Consider the following 27,640-nt stretch of genomic DNA (forward strand, 5'->3'; position numbering starts at 1 on the left):
CATCTATTTGATTTTGAAGATCTGTTGACAGTTTAGCTTCAACACGGAGCATCAACTGGTTAAGAATGTGATCCGTGACTGGAAGGCCCCAGGCGCTCGATTTCCTCACATGATGTGCCCCTCAGCGAGGCATCAATCTCCTGGAAAGATTTCCACTGCTGCAGCGAACCACCAATTGTGAGTGCCTGTCACACTTTGTTCACTTTATGATTGAAGAGGTTACTTTTTAACAGCCCCCCCCCCACTTCCCTCTTGAAGAAATCTGTCATAAGGTTTGTACACACTTGGATTTATAATGCACCGTTATGCGCTTAGTTTATAAGCCATGTGATAAACGTCTGCCTGTTAAAATATTGTATAGCCAGACCCAGATGAATTTTAAAGGCTGCTTTATGTCAAATGTCATACTCCAGCATACTCCATGTTCCTCTTTTGTCATTGGTATACACCTTTTGGTACTGTCATCACCTGTATACTGGACAGCACACTGTCTGAATCCATTCTTATCCAGTCAAGCACTTGCAAGGGCTCCTTGAGTGAAAACACAAAACAGTGTTTTCACACTTGTGTGTGTGCTTGCTTCTTGAGAAGCAATGCACTTCATTTTATAACATTATAAATCACTGAACTGCAACATGCCAGGAACTCCCCAATCACTATCTGGGGGCCATTCCGGGGATGATTTCACGCTATCTATCAGGAATATTATCCTCATGCTTGGAGGAACAAGATTACGGGTGTGGCCAGACACGACTGGGTTGGGGAGTATCAATCATACTGTGTTGTAAAGCAGGGTGGGGGTGCTGCATCTCTTTTTAACTTTTGAACCTTTTTGCTCCTATGTATGCCTTCGGATACGTTGCCATAAATTACCACAATATTAACTGCACCGAAGACCCAATACTTGCACTCTACACAAAAAAATGCTTAATTTGACTGACCCTATCGCCGAGTTGGATTTTAGACCCATCTAATGAAGTTTATTATTGCGGTTGAGGTTTACAATGGTTAACCTCTATTAGGGATGGGCGAGTACTGGTAGCGGGCCAATATTGGCCTTATTTTAAAGTATGAAAAGCCTACTAGAACATCTGAACTTCATTTGGGTTTGGTCAGAGGCACGAAAATGGTAGCAGGTGTGTGTCGACTCACATTTAACGAGTTTGAATGCGACTGGTTCGTTCTGAAAAGCTCCATTCTCAGTTATAAGGGTGTGCACACTTGTGCAACCACATTATCCCTATTTTTTTCACTCAATTTTTTTTTCTCAGTTGATTTGTGCTTGTTATTCATCCCATTCATTGAGGAAGAATTTTTTTTTAACGTGATAAATTAATAATCGTTTCATAATGATTCTTCTTGGATTTTATTTTGAAAATGGCAAGGCGGCTCGCTTCAAATGCTCCCCCAGACTGCAGGTTCCCCGGTTCCAATTTGAATCTCTCACATTGCTGTAGAATGGTGTGAATGTAGTGGCCTGCGAACTCCTTGTTTAATAGGGCACAGGAAGCATCTCTGTGCAGCGCCTGCAGCTTGTCTGTGTCATTTCCTTGAGAACAATGTGGATCTGTCACGCGGCCCTTTGCTTACGTGACTGCTTTTGTCTCACTGCTGAGCACCGAGTAGTTGACAAACAAACCTCATTTGTTCCCCGCTGAGGAACACACAGAGCGTTTGCACTTGTGAGCTTAATGCGTATGCATGCGACGTGTGAAATTCAAGGCCGGTGCAGCGAGCGGCCCAGGTAAAGCCCGCACCCCAGGCTGCAATAGAAGCCCTTTGTGCGGTGGGGGGGGCCCTTATATCAAAGCCCTTGTGATTTCGCAGGCTGACAATCAGCTCATTTCAATGCGGGGTCACATTCTCCAGACAAGGTTTAAAAAAAATAAAAATAAAAAAAAGAGGAAAGGGGGCGGGGGGACAGAACTGATAAACTTTTAGTTCGGTTTTTTTTTTTTTTTTTTTTTTTTTGCCCAATCAGAATTAAGCGTCAGTGTTGCCATGCTATCATCTGCCATTGCGTTGGTTCAACCTCAAACCTTCATGTCGTCTTTTCTTCCCTTATGTCCATTCTCATCACTCAGCACTTTTGCCTCATCATTCTCTTTCATGATCAACCCCCCCCCCCCCCCACCCTACGTGCATGTCAAAAGTTCAGAGTTTTACTTACCATGACAAAGCCGACCCCCCCATCCCTCACACACAGCCCGCTGTGTAGCCTTTTCAATTCTGTCTCAGGACTCTGGTGTTTAGTAGGCCAAACATTTGTCTCAGGTCAACCCGCCCACTATTTGGACAATATAGGAAACTAATCTTGGGCCACATGAGGCAGAACAGAACGCGTTTGTTTGTGTACAGCGTCTGAATTAAGGGGCTGCATACACAAGATTTTGACAGTGTAGTCAATTCTGCTGTGGAAATGCAGCTTGAGCATGTCAAGTGTTCATTCTAGGTTCGCATTTTTATAATATTCGCTGAGGTAGCTGTAATAGCGTGTTTAAAGAAAAATGGACTTTTCTACATCAAAATGAACCCATGAAAGTATTTTAAGACTGCTGATATTGTCACTTAAATGCAGCTCCCCTTTTCCCGCAAGTTGGAGTCTCCTCTTCTAAGAAGCTCTCTAAAGATGTTTTACTTTTTGTGTGCTTCTCAAAGGTGTTCTGCAGGGTTCTGTACTTGGTCCCACATTTTTTAAATATTTAAAACTCTCTCGAAATAAACCCTCATGAACTCATTCTGGCAAATTGCTTCTCGTTAAAATGACCGCCCTACCATTTCTAGATCACCTTTAAAAACTGCTACAAAAGCTTGATGCTGTATCCAGTATCACAGTCCCAACTGGTTTGTCACCAGTGCGCCCTTTGACCCCGATAATTGGTCCTCTCTTCGGCCACGCAGGCAAATTCGCCAATCGGTGTGCATCTGTAAAACTCACTGGCAAGATCCCAACTTTATCTTTTCAATTAAAACCAAAAGAAAGTCCACACATTAGTGGTTGGGGACAAAAATCACCACGGAATGGTGATTAATTATAAAACACGGAAGGGATCCTTTGCCGTCCATAAATCTCCTTCTCACTCTTTGTTCACCGGGAGAGGTTTGCCAGAAATGCCCTCGGTCGCCACAATCAAACAAACAAGTCAACCACCCTCTTCGAGCCTGTTTGGTATTTCAGGTAATTGATACATAAGAGGCTCCTTTTGCGGGTCCCTCACGGCTGAGTGCGCCAAGAGAGAGGGGCCCCTGTTCGTAGCGAGGACCTCACCGCAAGAAGCTTACTTCCTGTGCAGTGGCACTGCAAAGCGGTGTTGTCAAGGAAGTGATTTCTCCCCCCCCCCCCCCCCCCCCCTGCCACCTTCCCTTCACCTCTCAGGGAATACTGGCTTTCACTGTGAGAAAGTTGCACTCTTGGTTTTTGACAGGGTGCCTGCGGGGCGTTCCCCGGCGCAAAAGTTAGCGACGGCTCACCTCGCTGCCCTCCTCGATAACCTACCCCCTCCCGCCCCCGCTGTGTCGTCGTCGTCATCATCTATGAATGATGAGGCGCTTCCTTTGCTTGGCAAGTTAATGCAACGGTACACCGCTGCATCTCGAACCGAAGCCAGTGTCACGTTTAAGGCGTCGGAACAATAGTTGGACCAAACAAAAAAAAAAACCAACAAAAACCAGCATTCAAGTCAGGCTTTGCATTTGCACTTTAGTGGGTGGAGGAGGAAAATATTCTTTAATTGTGTTCCTCCGCAGAGGGCTACCATGAGATAATAAGATACGGTGGGCGCACATGATTGGCAGGGAAAACAAACACTTCCTAGAGTGTGTTTTTGCAAAGTGGATGCAAACATGGGCCAAAACAAGCGTGCATATACGTTGAGTCTAAAGTTGTTCCAAATGTTTATTCCTGAGCTAGCGGTGAGAAAGTCTGCTTTGCTCAGCGGAGTTCTGGGTTCAAAGCTCAGTTTAGTTTGCATGTTCTCTCCGTGTTACCCATCCATGACCCCGATAAGTGCTCGAAAATGGATGGAATTCCTTTTCAACGGTCCAAACAGGCCCTCATGATTGCAAGCTTTAATGTATTGTTTCCCTGTTTCGGCTTCCTGTGACATGGATGCATCACTTCCTCGCTCTGTGTAGCTTAAGCGCAATCACGTAGTCACCTTGGCAAAAAGGAAGCACATTAGTCGTCACTCGTCTTGCCTGCGTAGATTTATATTTTGTCCAGGTACTCCAGCCCGTGCTATTTTTGTGTTCCTATGTCTATAGCGCGCCTCACTAACGAAGCACAGATGCGGTGGTTTTTTTTAGTCACATGACCATGAAGGTCTTCAAAGCCCATTAAGGATTCTGTTCCCTTTAGCTAGAGGCTGCCCGCATCCCTAATTTGGTGCTCGGTGAGATATTGCAGCCTGCAGAGACGACCTTCAGTAGCTGATTGAAAATGATTTGAGCCATTTGGTTTTGGCTTAAACGCAAAAACTAGCAAAAGGACAATGTTCCTGATTCCACTTGCATTGAATATGCAGGAGGTATAATTTGTGCGGATAGTTCGACGTGTTTTCCGAATTGGCAAAAAAAAAAAGATAGTTTTGCTCTGACCAACCAATCACAGGACTCTTATTATACTGCATGCTTTTATTTTGAAGGCATCTTGAAGAGATGATATCTTTTCAATTTGAGGTTACAAAGAAACATGACAAATTCGTGGTAATTGCTAAGAACCTAAAATGTACAGGCGTTGTTTAACACCGGAATTAAGTAGTTGAGTGATGGAGTATGCGTTTCACAAAGGTCTTGCTGTAACCACGTTGAAGTGGAGCATATCCAACTTCGAATGGCAAAATAGCAGGAAAGAAAATTATACAAAATGATGCTTAGCAGGACCGAAACCTGAAATGAATGAAGTTATATTACGGCATGCGTCTGCCCATTCAGAAATACAATTATTGCACTAAAATTGCTCCACTGAAAATCTTTTGAAGTCAAGAAATGTGTCGTTCTAGACAATGGGAATTTAAGACAAATTTTAAAAAGTGCAGATGAAAAGAAAACAACTTGTTCATTTGTTATACACTATTGTCGTATATGTCTTAATTAAACCATTGCTTCAGGTCCTTAGGCTTAGCTTGCAAAAAAAACATTTGCCTTTCAGAATCAGAAAGCTGTTCCTCAAATAAAATCACTAATGAGCAAAACTGCTCCCCAAAGGAAAAAATATATATATTGGGACCATTTTTGAGTCATATCTCTAATATTCAATATTTTATAACAAATTGCTGACTGTCCCCTCTGTGGGCTACCGCTGTTAACGTCTTTGGTCGTCACTTAATGAGGGACAAGGAGCATGCAATCGTAAGAACACAAACTGCATCTTGTTTTATGAGCCTGTTCACACCGTTGGTCACACTATTTACATAGCGGACGTCCCTCCCGCCTGCTCAGCCTGTTGTGGCAACGCAACCCAGAACAATTTAGCATTCCTGAGGGCAGCGTAGCTTGACTTGGTGTAAACGTGACATTTGGAGGCTCCCAAGTGCAGCTGGCAAACAATCTCGCACATGACTGTGACACGTTCGTGTCTATGAGGCCTTTGTGCGCCGAATGAAGACATGAGTGTCAACCTTCAGTCATCACCTTCATACAACCCCCCCCCCCCAAAAAAAATCTTTCTTTCTGTCTCATCATTCAGTTTAAAATCCAACCTGCTTCCAGCCCTCCTTGGAAGCATGTTGGCGACCTATTAAACCAACGTGACTCAATAGTAGACTTTAGTAATCCATAGTTATGGCTTAAGCATTCTAATTAAGTGAATCTGACTCTCTGATTTCACTTCAAAACGCCTTCACGGTGGACACACACACACTTCCTTTGAAGTCGGAGGCTGAGACAAAGTGCTGAAATGAGGAAATGGTAATAACAGACTAGCAGGGAAAAATGGAGAAAACATGTCAACTCAGGCGTCAAAGAGCAAATGAATGAAACCCCAAAATGTGACTGTGGTCGAAATAAATTGACATGATTGAGCTTTTACAATGGAGAAATTCCAATATACAGCAGCAACATTATGAAAGGGAGAAAGTAGAAGACAAAGTATATAAAATAACATTTGAAAAAATAGTAAAGAAGATGGCTATACTGATTACTGCTAGCTGAGAGCAGATGCCTGAATTATCAGTACTGTATTAAAATAGACATTACAACATTTTGAGGGAGTGGGGGCGGAACGGATGACTGGGAGGTCCGTTCATTTCAATCGGCAGAGATATTGGTAGGTCACTAAACTGCACTAAATGGGCGGATGGTAAGAGTGCACGCCGCGTGTGTTGCCTGACGATTTGGGTCAAATTCATTCCTGGCACGGTGTTAAAGAGGAAGCCCTCTGGGGTGTTTTGGTTGGATCCCCAGAGCCAAGTTCTCCTCGCAGGACCAGATGTTTGTGACACACCGATCACATTCCAAATATACGCCTTGATCACATCAAGGCCGTCGGCCCCACGCAAGCATCTGAGACTACTTAGCGTATGGAAATGGACGGGCCGGGGGTGCTGGATTTGCTGTAATTATGCTAACTGTGGGATCAACTTTTGCTTCTTGATAATCACTTCCAACCGGCAGACTAAACATTGCGGAAGAAAGACACCTCACATTTGTTACGCGGCTCAAGCGCTATTGTCCAACAACATAATTTGTCATGTTTTTTATCTGGACTGCGTTAGTATCAAACAATGGAAACAGTTCTACCAACTTCATCCTAACACATAGTCCGTGAAAATGGATAGATCTACTTTTGATTGTTAACAGTTTTTACAATAGCAACACTTTTCCCGAAGCAGGAAATCAACAATTGTTGGAGTTGGGAGTGGTTTAGTGTATGTGTAACCGAGATATAAATCAACTTCTCCAAGAATAAATAACCAAGTCCAAAAAAAATAATTACAGTGGAACCTTTAAAGTCACATTTGTGGAAAAGTCCCGCGTGAAACTTGAGCTCACTAGGCATTGAAAGCAGTGTGGTGGGACGCAAAACAAACGCTTCAGTTCAGTTATATTTAACCTTTTAGTCATGGATTTCATTCAAATGTTATATGCAATAGATTTGACTTTTTAACTTTGTCCCCCCCCCCCTCCAACCACAGAAGAATAGAGATGCGACAACAAGCAGGGGCATGCAGAGGGTTGGGGCAACGGGGGCGGTATCCACCTGGGGGGGCCATCATCCTCCGCCCCAGCCTATCCTCCATTTTTGATGATAGTCCGCCGACAGTGACGGCTTTGTCTTGAAGAGGGGCCATCCACTTTTGATCAAGGAAGTATAAAGCTAAAAAAAAATCTTTTAGAATCATACCCCACCCAATCATAACCAGTCCCCCCCATAAAAGTTGTCCGTTCATCACAGGCAGATAGCAAACTTCGCGTGTCACTTTGGACAAGTGATAAATTATTCTCACCCGTTTCCTCTCTTTGTTGTGGCCATCCGCTACTTCCTTGACAATCGCATCATGTTTTTGTGGTTCAATATGGTTTCATCACAGAGATGTACCAGTGCTGGCCAAGCAGGAAAATTGGATTATAACCATCAAACCATATCCTTTATTCCCACCGCACATCTTCTTCTTTGACAATCACACTGGGTTTTTTTTAGCACGCCAGTCCATGTGCGCTCATTTGTAAAATGTTGTTTTTCTTTTTGACGTTCGGCCATTTTGCTTGATGTCCTGTGGGGCTTGTACTCAACAATGAATGTAATTTTTCACACATGCCCAGCAAAGTCAAGTCTGACTCAGTAGCAATTTCCTGAATTTTCAACTTATAGTGATTTTGTACTGAACCCATTGTGCGTTGTTTTTGTCCCCCCACCCCCTTAATGTAATCACGCAGTGTCTTCGCTTTGAGCTTTTCAACATCGTTCTGGAGGGATGAAGTCAGTTATCGTGCGTTGCCCGCGCCAATGTATTCTTTTCATGTGCAGAGGAAGCTCAATATCCTGTTGCACGCAGCCTCTTCATACGAACTGGCAGAATGGAACCCGGGGCCTCCCGGAGGTCCGAGCGCTCCTCAAAAGTCAAGCCAAAAAAGCTTTTTGAGCGTGTGATATACGAGGTGCGCGTCCATCTGTGGCCTTAGCTAAAAGCATCGTCTAATAGGCAAAAGGTTAGATGTGGTTCTCATTTCTGAGGTAAGATGTTGTCATGACACCCAAGTTTGTGCAGGAGAACAGATGCAAATATTGGACATTTGGAAATGAGCTTTACTCTGACTCACTTTTTTTTTTTATGCCATATGGACGGCCATTTGGGTCATGTTTCGGACACTACGTTGGTGACATCTGCACAATCTATTCAGAGCTGCATCAGATGTCATTCACAAAAATTCAAATGTGTATTTTTGTATGATATGAATTCAGCAGTTTATTAGTGTGTAGCAGTATGTATGGAGCTAAGCAAAATATGAGGAGCAGCGAGATGCCGTGCAATTCACTTTTACTGTAAACTATAGCCATGATATTTTAATAACTCATTTAATTTAAAAATTAGATTTTACCAAGTCTATCTGCAAAGAAAGGCTGTTATGCCTATCAGGTTTGAAAATTAGCTTTGAAAAGTAATTACAATTAAACTGCTATATTTGAAGAAATCGTATTGGTTACTGTTTTCATGTATTTTTTTTGTGTTTATTTTCAATAAGATTTTCTGTTTTCCAACAACTATTTGTAAATAGTACAGTTAGCTTCACTAACTTTTGTTTTTGTAGTCATTTCATTATTTCAATAGTAATTTGGTTTGTATCCAATTTCCATATTTATTTGTTACTATTTCGATATTTATCTAATGGTTTCACCATTTAAATTGGCCTCTCCAACCAAAAGTCTCGTATATCAAAATGTTGAATAAAAAGTTGAGAAAATACAAGTTTTGCACTCATTTCCTTGGGTGAAACTTTTGAATGACCATTTTTAAAGGGAAAGTCAAGTCAACATTTTACCAAATGTCACCTGTTTTCTGAGTTTGGTCATGTGACATTCGCAAGCTGAGCCATGATTGGTCGGAGCCCTGAAAAAATGTCATCACCGGACAGCAAGTGACGAAATGGACGCTCCCCTGAGATGGAGAGAAAAGGCGATTTATTTATTTATTTTTGCTTGATTCATATTCCACAAACGCAATGTTAATCACAATATCATGTTTGGACAACTGCTAAAGTGAAAAGTGAGGACAAAAACGTCCCCTTTGAAACTGACAACTTGTTTTCTTTTTTTCGTTATTAGGCTAAATGCACACACCTGTAAGCAGTGGGAGGTCCACCTGTGTGTCTCCCTTCTCCTTTCTCTGCTTCCCCCTCCTCTTCAACCCTCCTTGTAGTTTGGCTCCCTCTGTCTCACTCCCGTCAGGACCCTCACAGCAGGAGGACCCCTCGCCGCCGGCTATGTTTCCAGGAGACAAAGCTGCAGTTTAACTCAACAAGTCCATTGAAGTCACTTTGAATCTGGAGCTCGCAGAGCGGCGGACATGTCGCTCCACCCGCCGCGAATCGTGCAGCTCTCCGCCGGCTCTCTGGCGGTGGTCTTCGGCCCCGACGAAGACGACGAGTCGGCGGACGAGAGCCGCCGGAGCACCGCTACCGGGCTGGAGGTGTTCGCCGACTTCAAGGCGCAGAACCTGCGCAGCTTCTGGAATAAACGACTGGTGAGGGCCATGGGCGAGGTGCACTTCCAGGGCTGGATGGACAGCTTGGTGCTTTTTATCCGGGGAAGCACGGCTAGCTTGGAGGTGCTGAGGGAAGCGTGGATGAGAAGAGCGCTCAAGTCAGCCACGGGCTTGGTTATCAGAGCTGTGGGTAAGAAGTTCAACACTACTACACTCACTCATACAGTACAGCAAAGCGTCTTAATCCATACAAAAGTACAGGCTCAAGAATGCTTCGCCACCAAATACCGCCTTCAGGAGTAATACAAGTAGTAACCTTTACAAAGGTTAAAGACAAGTCTTTTTTGTATATTTAACATTGTATGCTCGCGTGTTGTTTTTTAAAAATGAAAAATAACATGATAGAGTATTGTAACTATAAAAAACCTAACAAATAGAATGTAATGATTTAAAACAGCTGTGTATAATGAATTCATATGGCTCCATTTGGTGTGTTACACCTTGGCCACCGGGGGCAGTATAATACATGCATACGTACACGACAACGCTCATAACTACTCGGTAAGCTGCAGTAATAGTTGTCGTTTTTCACAGAAGATAAGGAATTAATGCTTGTCGGTCTGTGCTCAAATTTCTCTTCCTTAAAGGGATATAATGTATCATCAATGCTCATTTCTTTAGGACATCCATAGGGTTTTGCATCGTCTGTCAGCATCAAGTTAGCAATCTTTTATCAGAACTATCGTATACTGTAACTCACGCTTTTTTTTTTTGTAGTTTGGCTGGTCCAGGAACTTGTACTATGATGTGATGTGATATATATTTCTATTTTCGAATCCCCTTTCCCCTCGTGTTGACAGCACCAGGCGAGTTCCTTGGCTTCAAAATGTCTGCTTCTGAATACGGAAACGGTTTTCATATTAGTTAGAAAAATGGCTTACCTTATATAAACATACACATGATACAAGAGAATGAAACTAACTAAAAAAGTTTTTCATACGTTGAACGTGAGTCTAGTATCTGTATACTGAATATGCATTCGTATTATCCACGTAAGAAACTAATAGTCAGATTCAACTTGTAAGAAGCTAAATGTTGGATCAAGTTGTATTATTTTATGAGGCGTCACACTGAGGCTTCAACATGTGTTTACAACTTTGACAAAAATGTGTCAAAGCCATAAAATTGACCCTTCAAATTATCTATACACAACAACTGGTCACAACATTAGATACACTTGCACTAATGCAAGTGTATGGAAGGGTTTCCTATACCATGTTGCCCATACACATACAGTATTTTTTTAAATTCTCACAATATGGACTAATGTGTTAATTTGCTGCTCCATTTTTTAAAATGCATGCCGAATAATAGTTATTTATAATAATCCTGAGGTGGTCGACTACTGCCCAAAGAAGGCTGGGAATAGGCTCTAGCACACCTGTGACCTTTGTGAGGACAAACGGATTCGTAAATGGATGGATATAATAATCCTTTATAAGTACAGTTCTTCTAGTCATCAGATGTATAAAGTAGCCCAAAGCTTGCTAAAATTAAAATAACTTTGCAATCTTAAACTATCTTATATCTGATTCATTATTTATTTTTCTGAGGATTAATTATCCATATCTTTCCCATCTTGCGATGAACAAGCAAACAAAAACATTCAAAGCAGCTCTAAGAATGGAGCAGCTGTGCAATCAACTGTGCTGTTCTGTTGAACTAAAACTTGCTAATTTATATCCTTCAATGCAGCTTTTGTATTCGCGTGCCACCATTACCAATATGCCGTTTCCCATGGCCTAATGTCATGTGTTGCACATGTGTGACATCACCATCCACAAGTCGGATGATAAGTTGGTCCTTGTGTTGTTTTAGCCCTAATGATAGCTTTGTGAGTGGTTACATCAGAATAAATTCACATTTTGTGAGCTGACCAGCAGGAATTCAAAGTTCAGCTTTTATCGCTTTTCACAGATGACTATTTTTCAGCAATGAGAACTAAATTTGTAATAAGAACTTCCACGTTCAGACTCTTTGTCAAATGTTTGCGTTTTCACACAAAAGCACTTTTTGCTTCCTGTCGTCGCTCCAGTTTGGAACATTTATATGTTAAAATGATGGTAAAATTATCAGTTTTTAAAAACCCAGCTTTGAGACGCCTTGTTAAATCAATCTAAGATGCCGTTCACAAATGATCGAAACAATAATTTTGAATTAAAAAAGAGGCGCACATACAGACACAGATTGTGGAGGAATGTGAACGGGGGGAGGGCCACACACTTGGCAGGGTGTGATGTGACGGTTTGCTTGACATGTCATCCCCATATGAGACACTTTGTGCTCCTATAGACAACAATCAGGCACACAAGTACAAACTCAACGCCCTACTACGCCAACACTACGCTCAACTTGTTTTCATGGCCGATCTGAAGATCCTCGTACGCGTTCCTTGGCTTCGCACCGCTGCAATTTATATGGAAATGAGCTGCTTTACCGCCCCCTCGCAGACAATCGGCCTGCACTGAATCACTAGTTTGCCAAACGACTTACCACCGCAATAAATGCTACCCCCCCCCCCACACACACACACACACTTGGTGACCAGCTCATGCCCACGGTTTCTCTCTTGCAGTAGGGACTGTTAGATTGATGTCAGGTCTTGACACGGTCCTGCTATACAATAAATGTCAGTCGGGAACACTGGGAGTTGGTTAAAGTCACAAACCGCCAAAGGCCATACGAAGATTTATACGAGCTAATTGTAAGGCTTTATTTTCATTTTTCCTTTTGTTCTCTGCCTGGGCTTTAAATCACAAACTTTTTCCATTTGTTTCCTCCATAGTGAAAACTGACCAGGCAGCCATTTCGTGTCCTGGACTTCAGTCTGGCAACCGCAGATCTAAGTGATCTGCATGAATGTTTCTCAAAGTGGGATCCCCGTGAACCGGAGCTTGGGGTCTGAAAATACAGTGGTGCCTTCAGAGACACAGAGGGATACTGTACAGTCTTTATCCTTTCCGAAAATCATCTAATTTAACTCTTACTGAGTCACATTCATTACATGTGAAACGCTTAATTTTTTTGTTTTGTTTTTAATTCGTCTGCTTAACTGCATTTCACTGCCCCCCGGTGACAAAGGCATGCATACCAGAGGCAGCCGCTATAAATTAATCTTGAGGCACAAACTGTTCAATTCCGCACATTCAATTCAATGTAATATACTAATTATTGAGTGCTATTTTACATGTAAAAAAAAACACTACAAATTGTAAATGTCAAAGGGTTTTCTTGTTTTTGGAGGGGGAGTCTGGAACAGATTAATTGTGTTTCCATTAACTTCAGTGGAGAACGATGATTTGCGCTACAAATGTTTTGAGTTAAGAGCATGGTCACAGAATGATACAAGAATGAATCTCAGGCACCACTCCAGTTAATCGGTATTCTAAATGTTAGTTGTATATATCTTGGAGGGGTAAATATATATATTTTTTAGATTACACTTGTAACGTATTATTTTCTGTTCCTGTGTAAAAAGCATCAATGCGACACAAATTGTTTTCGAAATGCACTTAGCCACATCGGCACTGTGAACAATCACTTCGGATATGGCACTTCAGTGAGTAAAATAAATGTCGCTTCTTCCGTCACGCCCATTCACCCGGAAGCCAGCGTGAAAGTGACATGTGACTGGTTGTGCGATACCAAAGACACAATTACATTTGGAAAGGCGCCTTCTTGGCAATAAATAACCATTTCGACAAGGGTGACCGCTGTGTAGACAATAGAAGAAGAACCTGACACTTTATTGTAAATGTGGTCTTTGACATTTGACGGACTAGGAAGAGGGTCTCGTGTTTTCTAGCCAAAAGGTATCGTGTTGCCGTGGCGTCACAACAAACAATGGCATGATAACAATGGGTTCCAAAAAGACACTTAAGTTAGTGAGAGGATCCTTCCTTTTCCATAATGGCGTCTGACACACGCGGCTCACTTTAATTGTCACTGCCGTCTCAGATAGACCTTAAAAATGTGGGAAAGTGAGACCGAGAGGGAATTTTTGACTTAATGCATCACGGTAACTGGCCTCAGTTGTACGGAAGTTGACCTCAGGGGTCTTCTTTTTCTTCCCCTTTTGCGCTTGCTTAAAGAATAATATCATATTCCCACAAAACAATCTTTTTTTTTTTTCACGAGCGACTCGAGGGTAGCAGTTCTTGCTTATGTTTGTCTATGCGTTTAAATGGCATGGAGAGAGGATTTGGCGCCTCTTTTACAGTTTCTATTTGTTTTCCTCGAACACGGTAGTTAGCGAAAGACCCGCTGAAGTGAATTCAGAGATGTGTTCAGTGAATTGCTGAAACAATTAAAGCATCGCAACATTGAGGGTATTTAGCATTAGCATTAACTAGCACTTACAGTGAACAATCTGCCAAACTGTTAACTTGAGTTCACTGTGACCATACCAAACTTGTATGCTACAATTTTGTGGGCAAAAATATTGGCCATATTAGAAACCTGTCAGACCACCACTGTATTCATCACAAAAACTGTTCAGGGACTCCTCGCTTCATTTTAAAACTCAAATTAGTCCTCACCAAGACACGCATCAATGTATTGTAGTTGTGTTTAAAACCCATTTTTACATCAGGGAATCATATCTGATGCATGCTGGTGTGCTAGCATCTTGTCGTAAGCTTTTTGAGGGCTTGATGACATGGCTACAAGTCATTTTTATCCATCATATCTTGACCTTTTAGAAAGAGGTTTGGTGATGCTAACCGCTAGCTTCTGCATTATTTAGCCTCTACAAGGCTAAAACATTTATGCGGCTTTATGCATGAGGTGTAATGAGCTATCTCATGTCCCGCCTACAGCAAGTTATCCTCAGCCATCACTCGGTGTGAGTTTAGCTTAGCATTTAGCTTAGCTAAGCATTCCTGAAATGCTTTGTGAACATTTTGCCCGCCCTTTACTTCCCTCCTCAAGTGTTCTACGTTCACATAAAGAGCGCCTCCTCAAAGTGTTCCACCAATGGTCATAATTCTTCCAGATGTTAGCTTATTAACCACGATGCCCTCCTACAGTGTCCCGCTGGGCTAGAGTTCGCCACGTCCTAATTGAGCAGCGCAGGTTAAAGGTCAAAGCTTCTTGGAAACAAGCTGCCTCGGGGTCAGGTGGCTTCAGAAACAAACATAGAAACACTCCAGTGTGTGTATTATTTCGTATTAGGTGTGTGTGGTGCTAATTAGGAGCATTAATACATTTGTTTGTATTTATTTGGGGCAGGGCATTTTTTACCCCCCTTTTGCCGACACTCCAAATGGCCGTAAACCATATTGAAAGTCTACTTCCATGAGGATTCTTCTGCATGTAAAATTTATAGCTGCATGTAAAAAATATGCATCAGGGATAGTATAACATCTTCCTGTGAGGATGTTTTAGTTTTGTAGTCTTGCATGACGAGCTGCCTGTGGCCCACCTTGCCGAAGGTTTCCCACCTCAGCTGTAGCAAATGTTCCGCCACGTTCCCTCATGTGCTATGTTGAATGTTTATGCAAGCAGCCAGGCAGCAGGAAGCCATGACCTCCTTCACATTGCTCGCACATGTTGTCTTCCTCCTGCATCCTTTCTGCATGGACAAGGAAGCTCCCACACATCCCCGCTCTGCACGTTCAACATGTTAAACCTAAATTCGAAACAGTCGGAATGCTACTACTGTACTGTACAGCGAATCGGCTTTCATGTTTCCTAGTTTCCAACGCCAGTCACAATATACAGAGTCTTTAAACACGTTTAAACTTTTTTAAAAAGTATTCCTTAACACCACATTTTCACTGTCTTGCTCACACAGTTCTCCAAATAAGAGGCATAATGTGCTTGCTTCAAGCAGTCACTCCCACTTGAATTTTACCGACAAAACTACATAAAACCAAAGAGAAGTAAAGATTCTGTACGTAAACACCAAATGTGCAATCGATCCATCAAATTTCATTTGTCAACCTTCTGTTTGCTTAATGCTAACGTATGATGTAAAATGTCATAAATGGGCTAATGAAAATTGCAGGAATTATTAAGCATCAAATAACTGCTAATTTCACCTACGAGGAGCAGCAACACATTAAAAAAAGAGCATATAAAAATACCCATGGGTATACGATAAGTATAAAAAGTCAAATGCCACATTGATGAGAAAACAAAAACTTTTTCCCACCAATAATATGACTTCTAGTATGACCTGTACAACTCGACTGGGCGGGGGGAAAAAAATGTCAAAAGGGAACGTTAAAATAAACAACTGAGAAAACACACTCTCTTAAAAGTGGGGGCTGTGACCCTGTTCCAAAACAACCAATCACATTCAAACTCATTGCACACACCTGTGACCATTAGTGCCTCCAGCTAACCTCAATTAAAGTTCAGCTGTTGTCGGTCTCACTTTTATTACAAAATCCTGGCATGGTAATGGGGGATATGTATATTTTTTTAATATCCATCGAATCTTTGGAAATTGCATCTATTATGCGACGTTGAGCTGCGATATAGCAGGGCTGGATTTAATAGTAGTCCTGGTTTTGGTGCCAACCAAAACAGTTGAGAAATTTGTCCACCATGTCAGCGGCAGCTTGAGTTTCCCCTCCTAAGATTTGTTTTGATTCTCACTCCGTCCCTGACAAATGACTCCGCTACAGTTATATTACGGTAAATTTACAATCCAAACACCCTCAGCTCCCCCTGACACGACTGTGTTTGTAGGAATTGCGGCGAGGTGTGTCAACTTTGTGAAAATGCTCCGTACGCTGGAAATGATGCGATCGTTTACCCGTCAGACACAATGAACACGATGCGTCGTGCAAGTTTTGGAAGAGGTTAATCCATTGTTAGGAGGAAAAAAAATGAAATGCGATCAATTGTGATTTTTTTTTTTTTGGGGGGGGGGGGGTTGTTTCTAGAGTAAGATTCTAACGTTCTCGTAAAAGGTTTTATATATAACATTTCTCTGTAAATATCGGAAAGAGTTGTTTTTATAACAGCAAATTACAACTTTGTTCTCATTAGAAATAAATTCAGGTAGTATTTCAACTTTATTCCCGTAATCCTCTAACTTTCCTTCCCCCCCCCCCACCCCCTCCCTCATACTGTATCTACAGTCCTTTTTTTTCCCCCCACTTCACTCCCCCACATCTTTTAACAGTCTTGGTTGCACTCTCATTGATCTGGGCTCTTTATAGTCTCCCTTTCCGTTTGAATTTTTAAATAATTGCTCCCATCCCAGGCCATAAAGAACGTCGGACATATTTGCGATGCTGACTCTGAATGCCGGGACGTCCAATGTAACGATGAAACATTCAACAACAATATGGAGTCATTTCGTGTGTCTGGCACCGCGAAGGCGGTTCTTTATGTCTGCTGTCTGCCGCTGCCCCCCCGACCCTCCTGCACCACCCACCCAACCCACACACACCAGAGTGAATTAGTATCAAATTTCACTCTGAGCTCTCAAAGACACGTCTGTCTTGTTTCAAGTCTTAAGTTTTTGCCTTGGGTTGCGGCAGTGGCGGGATGTGTATTCGGTACCCTCAGTAGCGTCTTGCATGACTTAATCATATCACCACCGTCACGTTATAGATATCAATATTGTACAAAAACGCAGTTATAGCCGCACGCAACTGTAGCGGCTCAAAATAATTTTTTTTGCCTAATAACATGACAATGTTTAAAAAAAATCTAATATATCCGACTCACTAGAGAGGCTTATGATGAAATCGCTCCAGACCAGTTTTGCTAGTTGAACAGTTTTGCGCAAACCAACCAATCAGATGACAGAATAATGCTGATGTCATCAAGGGCCTGCTGTCTGGGGCCCGTGGGGATGAATTTGAAATCTGATTGGTTAAAGAAACATTCCCAGTGACTGTCTTGTAAACTTCTAAAATGTATTCAAATTTTTTTTTGGTATGTTTTCATTTTAAAAATGACCATTTATTTTCGGGGTTTTTTACATTTAAAAATAATTGAGACATGTTACTTTTTTTTGTTTAATGTTCTGATGCATATTATTGTAAAGAACAGTTTTTGGGTTGACTTCCCCTGTAATTAAAGACGCAATCCAAAATCATCAGACGAAACAAAAAAAGATTTTTATTAGTACATCTTGGTACTAGGACACAAGTTTTTTTTTCCTGTTTTAAAATGGAAAAAAAAGTGATTTGTTCAAGTTTTTCCATTTTTTCTGAAACCACCTGTAGTTTTTAATTGCGGGTCAGTGAAATTCTAATTTAACAAAAAGTCTAGTCATAAAAAGTCAAATTCACACTTAGCTGCTTTATGGCTTTCAAGTTGGCTGCAAAATAACACTAATGGATTACAAAAGTGAGTCTAAAAAGCTGTCGTGGGGTTGGAAGGGCCACAAATACTGTGCATTCTTGCCTTTGGCTTTGGTTGCCATCACATGAAAGGTTTCCGTAGCAACGGCAGGCAACACAAAACTCGAGTCGGGTTGTTTTACTAGATGGATTTTTTTTTCCTCCACACTTTCTTTTGAGCTAGTCCTGGATGGGGTTTTTTTTTGTTTCAAGTCAAGTCAACTTTATTGTCAAATGTGCTCTATGTGCAACACAGCACAAATGAAATTTCTTTCCTCTCAACCATGGTGCAAACACAGGAGAGAGAGAGAGACTCTGTCCCCTTGCTTAATATTTAAAAAGTCAGGCATAGTTGGGCCTGAATTTTTTTTCCCAAGTGGGGCAAAGACTTTCTGCTTTTTTTTAAAGCGCCTTACGCCCGTCAGTGAAGAGACAAAGTAGTTATTTTCCGCAAGAATTGCGAAAAGTAGCAGACCCGATAGCATTAGCATCGGGGCTAACATTGCCGCTCAGAAATTTGCACTCCATGAAAATGACATCAGCCCGGACTCGGGGGGCTTGTTGTCATTAAGATGGCAACTTTGAAAGGACACCTCTCGTGTTGCGCTGGCGTTAGCATCCTTGCTAACGTCACTATCGAGAGTGGTTTTCAAGTCGATGGCACACCCTCGCTCGCTCCGTCTGGAGCCATGTTGTTGCCTCTGCGCGCCCTGACTTTTACGAGGCCGCCTTGGCTGCAAGGGACGCATCAGTGCGCTCGTAAAGTCTGAAAACGTCCTGCGCAGACACACAACTGCGCCTTAATCGGATAATTTGCAGTTGGGCTTTCAGAGAGGTTTTTGCGGGGCATGATCCTGTTAACCACCAAACATGAGAGTTGGCAAAAGTACATGCACGAGATTTAAGCTCTGCTAGCTAATATTTAGCTAGCATACATTAGCTGGCATACTTGCACTTGATTACTTCATATTACTGTTAAACTGATAGAATGGTAATTAAAATGTATTTTTTTATTCATTTGATGGATAAAATAATCAACAGGTGAATCTATTCTTAAAATAATTGTTAGTTGCAGCCCTGATTATGTGTTTCCGTTTTGCCAGGTACTTCTGCTTTTACATATTCGTTTTTCTTTTTATGCTAAGCAACCCCTTGCCAAGATATCTATATTTTTGTGCGAACTGCTCTCGACATGTCAGAGTAAACCGCAGTTCTCTTGAGGCGTATAGGAGGCTTATTGTGGGAGTTAAGTGATGAAATGAGACTCATGCGCCAGCTACCAAAACAGCCATGTGGCACGGAGCAGGGTCAGAAGACTTTAAAAAAAAAAAGGGGGAAAGAAAGAGGAGACGGTAGACATTTTTCCTGTTAGCTCTCACAGGACCATTTAATTCTCACATGGAAAATCCAGGACTAACTTTTTATCTCTTCATCAGTGTCGTGGTCTTAAAGTACTTATGTCGACTTTTGTTTTTTGCATTAGACCTTGACGTGCGCCTTGAACATCTGCTTCCTACATTACCCATCATGCAACTCCGTTCAGTCAGGTTAAGGCATTTTGCAAGTGTCCCCGGTGCTTAATCCGCTGCTTGATACCCAAGCCGTCTGCCCGGTGACACTGCTGTTGCCATGGCAGCCAGCCAGCAGGGTATTCATGCTGCGTCGGACAAAATGAGTCGAACGGCGTGGCCCGCACACGCTTGGATTACACGAGCGTAGTAAAGTGTGAACACCCCCGCAGAGAGGCTGCTCGCAACTGCAAATGTCTGACTGACAATAACAATAGAAGTACTGCCTTGTTACTATGGGTATAAATGTATATATATTTTTGTATATACTGTATTTTTGTCTTTCTTTTTTCTCATAGTGTTTTACATCTTTTACTATTTTTGGGGGTGGTGGTTTACTTTTAGTAATATGTATTTTCCAAGAGTAGGGTTATTGTGAATATTTTGTAAAAAAAAAGTTATTTTTTTCTCAAAGTTGTTCTAGCTGTTTTTTACTTTGTTTTTTTTGGGGGGGGTTGCGTGATATTTTATATATATTTTGTGCCAGTATTTTCTCCAATGTGTTCTTATATTTTAAAATGACTATTTTTGTCGGGCATTTCTTTTTTTTCTGAAATATGTATTTTTTGGTTGATTTTTAAAAATATTTCAAATGTGGTATTATTGTTTAAGATTTCATTTTGGGCATGGTTTGTACTTTTTTTTTTTTTTTTTTTTTACATTAGTAATATTTCTGGATGCAGACCTTTGCAGTGTACCCGGTTCCTGTGTATTTTGTATTTTTTTTCCTTATTTTCGGATTTTTGGGGGGATTAAATATTTTCTGTCATGGTGTAATTTTTGGCATTATACTCTATGTAATCTTTTGGTATTTGTGTTATCATATTTTGAAAAGAATATTTTTTTTCATATTTTCTAAAGTATTTTTTAAAATTCATTTTTGAATTTCTCTAACACTTTTTATTTTGCAGGTGTGTATATTTTCAAAATATTCTATTTTTTTCCTAATGTCTTTTTTTCAATATTTATCGCTCATAACAATTGTATACTATTTTGTAGATTTCCAGATAATTGTGAATTTTTTGTTTTCAATATTTGTACTTTAAAGAAAAAAAATTATGTATTGCCTAGATTTACTTTTTGTCTTCCAATCGCCGGTAGTCTAAAACAAATAGCGGCAAAGCAGCACTAAATCATTCCTAAAAGATTGGTAATTGATGCCTGTCCTCTCCTGAGCCCATCCTGCTGCCTCCCCCTTTTTTTTTTTTAATTGGAGAGGCGGGCTGGTCATCTGACAGTGTGTTGTTTTTATGCATCACATTCCTATAGGAAATGCAGCACAATGAGGAGCCCAGTCAGCAATGCTCATTCACTGACTCGCCAGAGTGGGATTGAGATATCCGCTCTGAGGTTTTGGTTTGGTCACATTAATGGTCTGTGAGGGGGGAAGCATGTGGTGGATGCCCCTGTCTGTGTGTCACGGGATCAGTCTGACAAAAAAAAAAGGGAGACCACCATCTGTGAGCCGTATGAGCTTCAAGTGCTGTTAATTGTGTTGCGCACACAATTATCCAAGTCCACATTGCCCGTGTGGTTTTTCTGCTTTATTGATTAAGAAAATGTGTGGGCGCACAATCGCAACCAAAAGGCCACACGATTCATTCACTTGTATGACAGATTGTTTGTGATGTGTTGTTTATTTGCCCTGTCTTGTGCTTAAGTGGCTCAAATGCGACGGCTGTAAATGTTTAGTTTACATCAAGCGGGAGCTTTGCTGTGTTTGGGGAGGGGAGGGGGGGGGGCATGTGGCACATGTTTGAAGCTTCAAGTCGAACGGAAAAGGCATCTGTCGAAAATTGCTCCAAGAATCATTTGTTTTGTTTTTGTTTTGTTTTTTACAGCCGCTGCCATGAAAGTACCGTCTCAAGTCAACTCGGCTTTAATTATAAAGCGTTTTGAAAAAACATGCACCGCTAAAACAAAGTGCTGTTTATCAAATGTAAAACAATTTCAAAGTTTGAAACAATAAGAAGCCATAGCGAATAGACGGATGGATAAAATATTCTTGTTGCGCCTCCTCTGGTTCTGTTGACCATTCAGGATGTGTCACTAATTTATAAAATGTTCGGTTTTTTTCCTGCTATTATATATTATGTAAAATATAAAACGTAAAAGATTTTTTCCCGCATGTTGTAGCTTTCTGTCAACCGTTTTTCAATTTTTATATATTTTTTCGGGGGGGGGGGGTACATTTTTGCTATTTTCTGTTTTGTTTTTTTCAATTTTAACTTGTTCTCTGTTGTATTAATTTAGAATTGCACGTTTTAACAGTCTGTTTGTACTCTTGTCTAATTAATTTTGCATTTTTTTGTAAAATATTTTCGTAGGTCCCTGTCAATTCTTTTAGTTTGCCTAATTTGGGGATATTTTTCTAGATGTTTGTATTTGTCTCTCACCAGGACTTTGCCCCCACCCGTTTACCATTTTTTAAAACTTTTTTATATTTTTACACGCACACCCTGACCGGCAATGTCAATGCCCATACGAGAGTGCATCTATGATTGATTAACTTGAGTCAGACTTCTAACTACGGTGCAGTTAACATTTCAAATTTCCACGTTTCAGAGTAGTCTGTCTTGTCTAATCATCCACCTGGGATCTGGTTTATTTCGGCGCAATTGCTAATCTTTGAATATTTCACACTCCTAAACCAAGGACCCCACCACCACTTTTTTTTAGCTGATGTGAAAACTCCACGGGAACTACTGGGAATCAGAAATGGATCGATTTATCTACCACTTGCATTTTTGCATTCCAAGATGTGTCCCATAAGAAAGCTTTCTGCCCCTGCCAGTTAAACTCGGCCGAGGTCAAAATTGCACGGGACCGGTTTGCTCCTCCAAGACAAAATATGTCTAGAAGTTCTCTCTCACTTTGGTGGTTGTGTTTTTCCAAGTGGACCTCCACGTCATGGGAGTCCTGATGATACACAGGGGGGGTGAGGGCGAGATATGCGATCCGCCCAGCAGGCAACCTGCGGCCGCTGCTGCGGGAGTGGTGGAATTTTGTGGTTTTGTCCTGGCGCTGGTGGAATGTCCGCCGCAGCCAGACTTTCACGGTTCATGTAACTTGCATAAATAGACCACCGTGGTCAGGGCTTAAGAAGTGGTTTGTGGACAAATGTATGGGGAGGGGAGGGGGTGTTTTGAATCCAGGTGTAGTTGTTTGCGCGACCACCATCTCACAATCTGCGGCTTTTGCGATGTGTTCCAGGCGACCTGTCTCCATTGCAGATGGCCCCCGTCCCCCAGTCCCAGTTCATTCCTCTGGCGGAGGTCTTGTGTTCGGTCATCTCCGACATGAACTCCTCCCAAATCCTCGTCAGCCAGGAGAGTCTGGTGAATCACATGAGCAAATCGCATCCAGGTAAGCTGAGAAAAAGGTTGAAAAACCCGATAAAAGTGGTCCTCGGTTTACGAGTGTCCCGATGTATGACTTTCCGAGGTTAGGAATGGCGCCGCGGGATGGAATAATGTTTTTCTTCGAACGCTTTCTACTTCTGGAGGTCATTCTTGCGCAAGTATGACCATGGCATGTTTACTAGATCGGCAAAACTACTGTTTGGCATTTTGGCGCTACTCGTAGGGTCCGGGAGGCTACTAGTGCATAACAGATGCCTACTCGTTGGGCCTAATGGTGTACTTTAGCGCACAAGCTTAATTGTGTACTCATAGAGCAAAAGTGCCGCCGTTCTAGTAAAACTAGTTCTACCAGTGTGCTCTAGTCTTTCTAGTAGTTCGCTGACTAGCCTTGCGAGTAAGGACAAAGATTACACGGACCCTAAGCTAGATATAAATTGTCGCAATGGCTTTTCATGTGAACACGCAACAAACTAATTGGCAGAGTCGAATGCAATGTTTTTTTTGTTTTTTTTTACTGATAAACAACAGCATGTTCCGGCTTATGAGGTTTCCTCAACACCGCAGGAACAAAACAATCTCAACTTGGCTCGATTTATAGAGTACTTCAAAAACCGGCAACGGTAAAGGCTCGATCCCCTCTAACCCCCTTCCCACCCGATCACTCGTGAACCAGGAGCCTCTGTAGTCTTCAACTCCTTCAGCAGATCTTTAAATCCTCTCTCTCAAACGTTTTAGGGATCACCGTCCCAACTCAGGACATCCTCTACAATACCTTGGGCACTCTGATCAAGGAGCGCAAAATTTACCACACGGGCGAGGGCTACTTCATCGTCACACCACAGACTTATTTCATCACCGGCAACATGGCCCGAGAGAAGACCTGGTGGACTTCGGGCTCGGTAGACGATCCTCCCTCGCCGCCACCTATCACTTACCTTCTGAGCAATGACTTCTGCGTGGAGAGCACTCAGGCGCCCCCGACAGCTCATTGCAAGTCTTGTAGCTGCTTCGACCCGCTCCCGACCTCTACCGGTGTCCCCGCTACTGGCCCACCCCTCACCGTTCCTCCGCCTGCCCTGCCCGATCAGCATTCCGTCTCTGTTTCTGTCAGCGAATGCACGTCCAAGAGCTTAAAATGGCCTCGACCGTCGGATCACAAGCCCTCAGTGCAGCATCAGTCGACCTCCACGGCGGCAGACTGCCAGACGAGCGAGGTCAGAAAGCCCGCAGGAACCCTCTATGCCGTTGCCCGCAAAGAAAAAGACTGCAAGCCGTGCAGGAAGTTTGGTCTCAGTCTGTTCCGGAGGAACGGGGGTAAAAAAGAGAAGCAGAAGAAGGAGTATGCGTCCTTCGCCGGCCAGTTCCCGCCCGAGGAGTGGCCCGTAAGAGACGAAGATGATCTCAATAACTTACCTCGTGACCTGGAGCACGCCATCATCAAGCGCATCAACCCCGAATTGACGGTCGATAACCTGACACGTCACACGGTTCTGATGAAGAAGCTGGAAGAGCGGCGAGAGAAGGCCGTGGACAAGGTACTGGACAAAGGAGTGGACAAGGGAATCTCAACGGAGATCCTAAGTTCAAAACCGAGGCACCACCACTCGTCCAGGTCAGCCAAAAGATCAGCTCAGAAAAACTCTCGGAGCAAACGGCGGTTGCACTCCTCCAGAGAAAAGCAACGGGAGAGGATCAAGAACAAGCTTCCTGTGTGTCCCAGCAGCTATCCAGAGGGAGAGGATTTGATCCCCACCCGCCTGCGAGTGGAAATACCAATTGATGAACCGGGTCAAGCTGAAGATCCTGCGGAGGGTGCGTCTCTTTACAAGAAACGCATTGAAAACCCCTTCCATGCTCCTGAAGCAGGAATTCCTTCTGCCGCGGTCGGCTGGGAGCATCGAAAACCAAAAGTGGGCAGGCCATCGGGGAGGAAGGAAGGAACGAGCCATCGTTCCAAATCGTGGGACGCACATCGGACCAAGCTGACCGCAACAGAAGAAGCGCAAACCGCAAAATCTCCCACATCTGAAGACAAACACCATCAGGAGAAGGATGCCAATTGCGAGCGTCTGCCCCAACCCGATGTGAAGTTCAACCGAGAGTTGTCACCGGACTACGGCTCGGCGTATCCGCAGAGCTGCACGCTGCGAATTGATGACAAGGTTCGACATCTGCGGGAAAGATGCCGCACGGGGAGCCGGGAAAACCTCAGACTGAAAGACGGCAAAAACCAGGCTTTGGACGATGGCCTCTCCACCGTGGATCCGTACGCCGATCCTGACACGATCCCAACACGGGCCTGGCCCAAGACTGCTTTGCAGCGGAAGCACTCGCTCAGACTCACGAAACCACCAAGGGACAACTCTCAGAACTCAGATGAGCTTTCAACACGTCAACGCACCACGGACGCAAGAACGATTGCTGTCAGTGGAGAACAAAAGACTCTGGCTGTGATGGAACCAGTCCTTGATGACCTTCCCTCGGTCACAGTCATTGAGGATGACCGCAGAATCTATCAGAGAACAGACCCGCACGAGGATGAAGATACCTGCAGCTCCCTGTGCTTGAACCAGGAGGACATTTTACCAAAGTACCTCCACCCCCACTTAGGCTACCATCCATACGACGGCGAATCCAAGTGTCTGGAATCCAGCAGTAACTATTACGACTCCAACTTGCACTCTCAACAAGTGACCTCCATCAACAGAAACTCCACCAGTCATAGGGAGGATTCTCTGAGCCCAAGCAGACCTGTGGAAACTTCGTGGGGATGTCAGTATCCTCAGCAGGGTGAAGTATCGCCTCAAGATGAGCCGAGTTCCAAAAAAGAAACCCTGGTTCAGGAAGGAATAAACAAGTCCGCCCTTGAGTTGGATCGTCCTGAACCTCCCGAGGCCTTTGACAGTAGCATCTTTGACTACTGCCCGGCAAGTGAGGCTGAATCGGATGCGGAGACTGTCCGCAAGTCTACGGACGAGGGTGACGGTGAATCCGCTCACTGGGGGGCCGATGTGAAGGAAGCTCAAGAGGAGGATTATCACAAGGGCGGAGTTACCCGGACGCCAGAAGCTGGTCTAAGCAGGCCCGGGGCCACGGAAACTGGAGAGGCAGTGGAACTGGTTGAGAACCACAGCATCACAGGAGACAGCGGGATAGATTCTCCACGGTAAGAGGCCTGTCTATTTTATTTATTTATTTTTAATGCTTACATGATTACCGTAGATGTCTCAGCTCTCTTAAGCGGGGTTCACACATACCGATTGTTAGCATTTTATTATTTTGTTTTTTTAAGCATCCGTCATTAGCGCAAGCTTCCGGTTCCTTCCTATTCCGATTTCGGAGTCCATAACTTAACCCCACCCACTCCCGGATAAGCCGTTGAAGATATTGAACAGGTTTTATCATTTCAGATTGTTGGCCAGACCATTTTCCTGAGCTAAAACCATCATTCTTTGAACACACGACCGTATAATCCCTCAGGATACTCGCTAGAAACATCCGGTAAATGAGCTTTTGCTGACTTTGATAACAAGGGAGGGCAAATGCTCGACCCAGTTGCTGCTTTGTGTGTACCCTGCTTCTGAGACATGGCATATCTGGAATGGCTCAGTGGTCTAACCAGAAACCAATTGAGAGGTAAAACTTTATAATGTGACCGGTACTTGAATAGCGTGCTCCTCTGGCTTTATCCGGGTTCACACCAGACAATCCAATCCCAGGGCTTTCCCAGAGACCAGCAGTCAGTCAGGGAAAAATAAACACTGCAGTTGAGATGTTACACCTCCAGTCTGCATTACTGCATTTGGCCTTTCACCAATTTGTGTTTCTTCCCCTAAAAAGTGAAAGGCAATAAAGCTGAATAAACACCTTGTAATGAAAGCTAGCGTCCAATATTTGGACAGCAGGGAATGATTTTTTATAATGACGTATAATTGCCACGCCGTGCTTAAATTTCAAATCAGAGGAAGCAAACCACTTTGAACTCACTCGGCAGCCTTCCATGTTGGAATGAAATGGTGCCTTTATTAATTCTATTTTTATCAAATATGCCCATCTTGTCCCCCCCGCCCCCTGCCCTTCTCCATGCAGGACCCACGTTAGTTTGGCCTCCAGCAACACAGTCATTCTGGAAGGTCTCAAGAGGAGGGGCTTCCTACAGAACTTGGACAAACTGCACTCCAAAAGCAGTGCCATTCGACCGCAGAGCTCGCTGCTGCAGCTCACGCCGGTCATGAATGTGTAAATGGAACCTCTGCGTCTTCACATTGCCTTCATCTCAAGCTCTTTGCGACTGTTCACAAACAAAACTGGTTGTACAGATGTTGCATGTATATTTGTCCCTTTTGTAAATATTTTCGAATATGCTATGCAACATAAGTTCCTAGATGACATTGTGTATGAGAAATGTGTATCAACATTTATGGGTTAGTCTACAGTTTTTTTTCTTGGGTTAAAAGTCATTCTTGTATGACTTGAGAACCAAAAATAAAAGTGTATACATTCAGCCGACTTGTGTTTGTACTTTAGTCAACATTTCGAATTTGGTTTTGAGCAGAAAGTTTTCAAATGTAAAAATCCGTGGTGAACCCCATAGTTTGGGATTTTTCTATTTTTAGCTTTGCCTTTTATTTATTTATTATTCGTTTTTAGAGCAGATTTATTAGTTTTTTTTGTATTGTTTTGGATAAGCGGTCAATATAGTT

At 42.8% G+C, this 27,640-nt stretch overlaps 1 protein-coding gene across 1 annotated transcript; it reads left to right on the forward strand.

Annotated features, from left to right (window-relative positions):
* The first annotated feature begins 12 nt into the window (after window positions 1-12).
* On the forward strand, window positions 13-27,441 carry stox1 (storkhead box 1). The gene is made up of 5 exons (XM_086122687.1): window positions 13-177; window positions 7,134-9,831; window positions 22,789-22,941; window positions 23,673-26,103; window positions 27,027-27,441. Exons 2-5 carry the CDS (start codon window positions 9,504-9,506, stop codon window positions 27,178-27,180), a joined length of 3,066 nt encoding a protein of 1,021 aa, XP_085978813.1. The 5' UTR covers window positions 13-177; window positions 7,134-9,503; the 3' UTR covers window positions 27,181-27,441.
* Window positions 27,442-27,640: the final 199 nt, after the last annotated feature.

Source organism: Hippocampus guttulatus, chromosome 10 (assembly GCF_054856545.1).
Source record: "Hippocampus guttulatus isolate MCC_2025c chromosome 10, RoL_Hgut_1.0, whole genome shotgun sequence".
Lineage (NCBI taxonomy): Eukaryota > Metazoa > Chordata > Actinopteri > Syngnathiformes > Syngnathidae > Hippocampus > Hippocampus guttulatus.

What these genes read in the sequence shown, in the direction of transcription:
- stox1 (XM_086122687.1), top strand. Translation starts at nt 9,504, where the DNA reads ATGTCGCTCCACCCGCCGCGAATCGTGCAGCTCTCCGCCGGCTCTCTG. An exon ending in CTTGGTTATCAGAGCTGTGG is followed by an intron (nt 9,832 to 22,788) that starts GTAAGAAGTTCA and finishes GATGTGTTCCAG; the next exon opens with GCGACCTGTCTCCATTGCAG. An exon ending in CATGAGCAAATCGCATCCAG is followed by an intron (nt 22,942 to 23,672) that starts GTAAGCTGAGAA and finishes CAAACGTTTTAG; the next exon opens with GGATCACCGTCCCAACTCAG.